Below are 7,884 nucleotides of genomic sequence, written 5' to 3' on the forward strand. Positions count from 1 at the left end.
TTGCCTAAAAAGTGTAACATTTTGGGAATTTTTTTTCACGAACAATAATTGTCTGGCACAACGAGTCTGTGTGGAAAATGTCAGCTCGATTGGATCACGGGAAGTGGGTTAAAAAACGACCGAAAGATTTGCACGGTCCTAAGCAAGCAAGCAAGCACGCGAACTTAATATAAAGGATTTAAAAATGATTTTAATTGTACGATTCAGTTTCATTACTGGTGATAAAGTAAACATTTGTTATATTAAATACATTATTCCTCAATTTTTATTCATCTGTTCCCATTAATATAAATTCTGGACTTCACAAAACAACTGTCTTAAACTCCTGAGTTTGATCTTCATTGAACACCAACTTCCAAAATGGCATGTTTTAACCAAAGGGTGTGAAAGAAAATGTGTTGCTCCATATCCTTACGTGTGTTTTTTTCAGCTGGCTTTTACAATATTTTTTGTTCATGGGAAGATATGGATTAGTGGCATGTGGCACCAGTACTTCACTGCTCATCCAAGAGCAAGGCCAATCGCTATAATTCGAAATAAAGGTTTAAACTCGCTGCCAAGCGGCAGATTTTCTGTATAAAAGGGCTTCCCAACATCAGAGATCCAGCACCGTCTACGAAAGTAGCAATGTCTCTCTTCTGGCTCGTCTCCTGCTTCGCCTTCATCGGCGCCGCCTTCGGTGAGGTTTCTACTGCCGTCACATACCTGTTGAACTCAAACACTCACAAAGTGAAATGGGAGTCGCGCGCAGCGTGGTAAGAAGTGGACATATACACTTGAAAACTTCAATTGTATTTGTTAAGACTTCATAAGAACTAGCATATATTCAGGCAATTCTAATGTGAGAGAATAATCATGAATTGTATACCATGGTCAGGTATTTAGTTGACAACCATGGGTAATTTCCTGTCAATATTTTAGAATGAAATGAATATGGTGTACTGACGTATCAAATGCTTTGATAAATCTCCCAATTGACATGACAGAGAGGGAATATGTACATATTTAGCTTTCTATCTTCAAAAGGCTCATCATGCAGGCAACCTATTATTCAGAACTGGCAGAACCTACTGCCAGTGCAATTAAATCAGATGCTTTGTGTAGATGCTTTCTTAACAGGGGTAATGTAAAAGAATACAATGTAAACATACATTGACACTCTTCTTTCGAGGTGTCTCAAACTAAATGTCTCAATGGTGGTGAGATGTTATCTCCCTTGCCTGGTATACATTCGATCGAGATTTCGATCCTGACCCTGACGCCTGGTTTATATTTGGAGTCTGGGTGTTTTCTCTTTCTCTCCCCATGGTAGTGTGGATTTTTGTCCAGGTCGCTCCACATTAGAAACATTTTGAGTATTTGGCTGCTATAAATTTCCACGTGATAAGCGACTTCGTTGAGCTATCATTCGTGTCCAGCTGATTTCTGAAAAAGAACTAACAGCTCAGTGAACCTTACCTGGTAAAATATAGAGTTTATAGTTTTTATAGTTTAGCTAGCGGGAAGTACCCGGCGTTGCCCTGGCGATAAATATATTTAAAAACTTCTCTAAAACATTACATATACGTACACAGATACTCAGCTATTTTGGAAGCTCTGTGGGCCGTTTGTCCATTTCTCCACCAACAAAATTATAAGAGTCTTGCAGAAGTCGAAAAAGTCATAGAAAGTGGGGGGTAAATAGTTGATATTTCAGATTTCCGAAAATTGTCGACTTCCCCCCTCGAAAAATATTTTTACCCCCGCGTAGGTATATATACCTACACACCCTACATACAACAGAGTAAGTAGTATCTATTGACTCTGTAGTTGTATCTACTGACTGTACAGTAGTATCTACTGACTGTTTAGTAGTATTTACTGACTGATGTAACTACTGACCGAAGTAGTATCTACTGGCCCTACAGTAGTATCTACCGACTCTCTAATAGTAACTACTAACTCTATAGTAGTATCTGCTGACACTATAGTAGTATCCACTGACTATAGTAGTAACTACTAACTCTATAGCAGTATCTACCGATTCTAAATTAGTATCTACTGACTCTATAGCAGTAGCCACTGACTGTAGTAGTATCTACTGACTCGATAGCACTATCTACTATCACTACAGCAGTGCATACCGACTGTGTTGGTACCTGCTATCACTGCAGCTGTTAATATTGACTGTGGTGAAACCTGCTATGACTACAGCAGTGCATACTGACGTTAGTGGTTCCTGCTTTCAACTAAAGTGGTGCATACTGATTGTGGTGGTACCTGCTTTCACTACAGAAGTGCATACTGACTGTGGTGGTACCTGCTATGATTGCAGCTGCGCATAATGACTGTGGTAGTACATGCTGACTTTATAGCAGTATCTATCGACTCGATAGTACAAACTACTAACTTGACAGAGTGACGTCGTGAGGCCTAGTCCCGTGCAGAGCCCCTGGCCTCGCCTAGATTGCCCAGCCGGCCGAGGTGGCACCTTGGCAGGCTGGGGCTGGGCCGCTACCCTCGCCCTCCCCCACCATCCACCGGCCCGCTCTACAAAAATACTATCTAAACGCTATAATATTAGTATCTACCGACCCTATAGTAGTAAGTGCACACATTGGGGTGAAGGGGCGAGAGAAGAGGACATGACACTTTGAAGAATTTACCTCAGCGTTGTGTGTATTTTTTGGCATTTTTAACGCAAAATAAAGATTTTCCCCCTATCCCAACGAAGGCGTATGCTTTTATAGGAACAACCCCTGGTCAGTTTTGTTGCGCATGCGAAAATGCATGCTTTGGCGGGCGTTCATCGGCGTAAGGAAATAAATAATAATAAATAGTACTACATGGTTAAGTAAACTACTTTAAAGTTGACAGATGCAACATCAGAATAGCGCTGGTACCTGGCTACTTTTTAAAAATATAAACCCCATGGTTCGCGAGCCAAATCCTTCACAAATTGTGTCCACACACAGACAGACACACAGACAGACACACAGACAGACACACAGACAGACACACAGACAAACAGAAAAAAAAATTACGTTTATAGGTAAGATTTTACATATTACAAATAAGGAATACCTATTGTGTATGGCATTGCAGTCCTCAATATCAGTAGTTTAACATAATGCAGTTATCTTAATACTTAGAAGGCCCACGTACAGCATGCAGTTGCAAAAGTATAACTAGTACATGCTAAAATGCATGCATACTACGTTTATCATTTGTAACATTTAACGCTTATGACAATTAATTTTAATTAAAGCTTCCTTCGTGCGCTGGGAAATACCATCCTGTCTTTAGTTTCCCAACTTTCAGCAAATAACACTGCGCACTTGATGCATTCATTTAAAGAGGAGGATGAATCTTAAAAGTTAAAATTTTTTAACCATCAAGTCTGTGTACACTGTAGTTTTTATCCACCTTGCTAACAGTACTAAGTATAATTATGTAATTTTGTATACATGGAGACCCTGTAATAATCATCTGCCATAATCTATCCACTGCCGGATGAAATGCCCCACCAAGCCGTTGCTTTACCGAGCTCCTCCACACTCTGTCTATTACCTTCACTATTTAAAGTGCTAACTTTGTAGGAAATTCATGCAAGGAGCATTCTCTAATGTTAACCACCAATCACCGTGTTCTTTACACATCACAGGGTGCGGTGTCCCGGCCATCAAGCCGGTCATCACCGGCTACTCTCGCATCGTCAATGGCGAGGATGCGGTGTCGGGCTCCTGGCCCTGGCAGGTGTCCCTGCAGGTGAGTGCTCAATGTTAGTATATCATGAGTCCACATTGACATGAACCGTATCGCGGTGTCCACGACACAAGTGAAAGTCGGCCTGTACGAACTGCTGTTTGGTATGTGAGGTGTGCTACGCGTGTCCCAGAGTGCGACACGACACCAATTCTGTCGCGTCTTGCCACTACAGGATTCCACCACATGGCACTATTGCGGTGGCTCCCTCATTGACCCCTCGTGGGTGGTGACGGCTGCCCACTGCGAGTTCAAGTAAGCGCATGCAGGAGTCACTGCACCAGCATAGCACCGCTCATTGTTAACGACTTTAAAACGAGGAAGAATATCTCTATCAATCAGTAAATGTTCGGTTTTCTTAAATGCGTCCGCAGCCCGTCCCGTGACCGCGTCGTCCTGGGCGAGCACGACAGGAACTCCAACGCCGAGAACATCCAGTCTCTTGTCGTCTCTAAGGTAAACTCGCGAGCCATGAATTGACCTCATGAACATTCCCTGCAACTTCCTAGACATTGAAATGGATGAAGTTCAACTGATACCAATTGTGTTGATCAAGTACCCTGAATTTAACAACTGTAGCGAGTTTAAGGTATTAAAACATCTCGTTCTGTTTGCACACACAGGCCATCACTCACCAGCAGTGGGACTCCTACAACATCAACAACGACATAATGTTGCTGAAGCTGGCTCAGCCCGCTCAGATCGTGGACCGTGTCTCTCCCGTCTGCCTACCCGCCGCCTCGGATGTCTTCGTTGATAACATGATGTGTGTCACCTCCGGCTGGGGCAAGGTCCACTCTTCCGGTGAGAATCAAAGACCAATAATTAACACAATTTACTTTGTGCAGGGTATTCATTCAGACTTCCTACAGCTCGTAGGCCTATACAACTTTGACAGTAATTCGTGCCAAATAGTTATTAAGAAATACTATTAAAGAGATGATCTAACCGTTATTATGTTATTTGGCATTCTTCTATGTGTGCGTTCACAGCCTTCAACACGCCTCCCATCCTGCAGCAGACCGCTCTGCCCATTGTGCCTACCCCCACCTGCCAGCAGAAGTGGGGCACCGTGAACGTCATCACCAGTGTCATGATCTGCGCTGGTGGTGCTGGAGCCAGCTCCTGCATGGTAAACGTTAACGCCCTCCCATTACGTAGCTAAAGTGGTATCTGAAGTCAGCGTTTTAATGCCTACACCAGAAGGTAGGCCATCATCATTGGAGGTATGAGGGATGGTGGGGTTTATGGGACTATCTTGCAAAAATGTAACATGTTTGAAAGTAAACCATTGATGAAAGTAGTTGACAATTTAATAGGATTGAACTTTGATATATACCTCAATACTTAATTTTAAGTGGCAATATATATTTTTTTCATCATCTAATGTAAATTGATGACAGCTCATTATTACCATGCACAATGCACATACATTATTTAAAAAAATGTGTAATGATTGCAGACCTGCACCACCATATAAGTTAAGTGTATCTCAAAACAAGTCAATTGTCATGAAAGATGGGTCGGACGGTTATATTTTACTTTATTCTGTCTCGATATCGAAGCTCATTCTGATATGCTTGTGGCTATGCACCTTGCGTGTCTTCTCTCCAGGGCGACTCTGGCGGCCCCCTGGTGTGCGAGAAGAACGGCGTGTGGAACCTCGTGGGGATCGTGTCGTGGGGCAGCAGCTCGTGCTTCACCAGCATGCCGACCGTGTATGCGCGCGTCACCGCCTTGCGAAGCTGGATGGACCAGACCATGGCTGCCAACTAGACACACCGATGGGCAACGATTCAGTAATTGCTTTCAATTGGTCGGATCGAATTCGTGATTGTGAAGACCTTGGATATTGTACGAATCAATTTGTTGATGACATGTTGTATCATTAATAACATTGTTGACCAATATTTTTTCCCAAAAAGTTTTATTTATTTCATCCTTGACTTGTTTTAGTTTAACACGTAGGCTTTCGCGACCAATATTATCCATAATATAGGTTTTTTTGGGTTAGATCGCGTATTCCATTTGTAGGCAGTTAAAGGAATACGAGTTAAAAAAATAGGAGATTTAATCTAAACATATCATACAATATAAACCACAGATTTCTTTACAACAGTAACAAAGCCAATATTCCAACAAGCTAGTCGACCTTCCCAATTGCAATTCTAAATTTATACTCATGAATATTCTTAATTCATTTATGAATTGCTTCACATGCACATCTGAAGTTTTTTTTTAAAGAGGATGACATCGTCATGATTGGACTAGAGTTTGGAAACCCATGGAGTATGTTATATGTAATGAACTCTGTCATATCACTGCAATTAAACTCTAATCGTAACGTGAACAAAACTTCAAAATTTCAACTTCAAGATTAGCTTAACACCGAGTATAATCATACAGGCAGACATCGTCTAACGCAGGGGTAAAGTTCTTGGAAAATGCCATATTGGGAAAAACCACGTTCGACAATAAAGTTAATGGGAGTTGCATTTCTGTGTCTGAAATGATCAACCCCTCCCTCTTTAACTAAATATACATGATTTCCACCCTTGATATTATGCTACAGGATACTGAGTCACTCCCCATTTTTGTGTTTGTGTGTACACTCTTGATTTTTCGATTTCACCTCAATTTAACCCTCCATCTCCATTCCTCTTTCCGCACCGCGACACTCTTGCCCATAACTCGCCCCCGACATTTAATTGCCAGCCCGGTGCTGGCCCCTAACAAAGTCACTTGAACGTGAATGATTTGCCATTTAGGCGTCCATATCAACTGACACATTTCCTACGCGTTTTGACTCGTAAGGATTTTTAGAATTTCTTCATTTTTGTAAAAAAATCTCCAGGACAGAGCGCTTTGACAAATTAGCGCTGTACGGGGTCGCGCTTAGCGAGATCTACCTGCATGTTATACCAGGCAGATCTCGCTAAACGCGACCCCATCGAACGCTAATTCGTTACAGCACTCTTTGTTACTATAACATATAGCACGGCCGGCCGGGCTGCAACGACACAGCATCTATGGTGGCGGAAGTGAGGCTCGTATAACAGAATGGGGAGCCCTTCTGATTCCAGCAAGGTGTGCGGTAACAGGGCGACAAGCCCAGAGCAGCGGGATGATGGCTGCCCGTCATCCCACAAACACCCACGTACACAGTGAAATAATACTCACCACCAAACCTCTCCACATGGGTTTTTATCCTGGCAACCTTGAAGGTTATTCGGTAAAGTCACGTCGTGGTAAAGTCACGTCGTGACTTTACCAAAAGAACCAAGAAAATGAATCCCTGCAGTCACGAAAGCCTTAAATCGAAATAATAGTTATGTTTTAAATTAGAGGGCAGCCTGTCTTACAGATGCCTTATATTCTCCATCGGCTCAGTCCTCTTCTCTCAACTATTCTCTGCTATTGACTCCATCTCTCCTCCGGTGGGCACTCTCACCCACCGGACACTACTCACCTGATGTTCGCTGCTCACATCAGGCTTTTCACTGGACAATGATTCTATCAGCTTCGACAATTGTGCACCATCCATCGTGCATTGATTAAAGAGATAACGAGGATGCTTCTCCATGCATTCATCATCAGTCGCATGGACGACTGCAACAGCATCTTTTGCTGTTCTAGCACCTCGCATCTATGTCCGCTCCGGCCAGTGTTCAATTCTACGGCTCACCTGATAGTTCGGACGCGGAAAAATGATAATGACCTCGATATGAGACGACTTAGATTGGCTATTAAATATAGGATTGATAAACAAAAATAAACTTTGCTTACTATTTTACAAGATGCTGCACCAATCCGCTCTGTCTTATCTCACTGAGCAATGTATACTCGCCTCAATGGACCCCAGACGATGCACTCTACAATTCACAACTCGTGGTGATCTACTGTACCCACGCACACACATTGTGCTGTTTTGGGGTCTTTGGTCCGAAGACCGGTTACTTGCATATGTTCTGGATCCATCCTTGAGTCTGAGTCAGCTTGCAACAAACTTAAAAGAGTAAAACTTAGTATGCAAGATCAGTGCGCATTTACATCGTACATAGGTAACTGTGCTAATCGGAGGTGCGGGATGCTCACCTGACATCTAACGCTCACGAAACACCCCCAATACCCCCATGACAC

At 42.7% G+C, this 7,884-nt stretch overlaps 1 protein-coding gene across 1 annotated transcript; it reads left to right on the plus strand.

Annotated features, from left to right (window-relative positions):
- The first annotated feature begins 589 nt into the window (after positions 1–589).
- Positions 590–5,580, plus strand: LOC133350749 (chymotrypsinogen B-like). Its single transcript, XM_061565473.1, has 7 exons — positions 590–679; positions 3,644–3,747; positions 3,920–3,999; positions 4,119–4,200; positions 4,368–4,548; positions 4,737–4,876; positions 5,359–5,580. Exons 1-7 carry the CDS (start codon positions 628–630, stop codon positions 5,518–5,520), a joined length of 801 nt encoding a protein of 266 aa, XP_061421457.1. The 5' UTR covers positions 590–627; the 3' UTR covers positions 5,521–5,580.
- The last annotated feature ends 2,304 nt before the right edge of the window (positions 5,581–7,884 follow it).

The sequence above is a fragment of the Lethenteron reissneri genome, chromosome 35 (assembly GCF_015708825.2).
Source record: "Lethenteron reissneri isolate LAM-NWPU_2019-01 chromosome 35, ASM1570882v1, whole genome shotgun sequence".
Taxonomy (NCBI): domain Eukaryota; kingdom Metazoa; phylum Chordata; class Hyperoartia; order Petromyzontiformes; family Petromyzontidae; genus Lethenteron; species Lethenteron reissneri.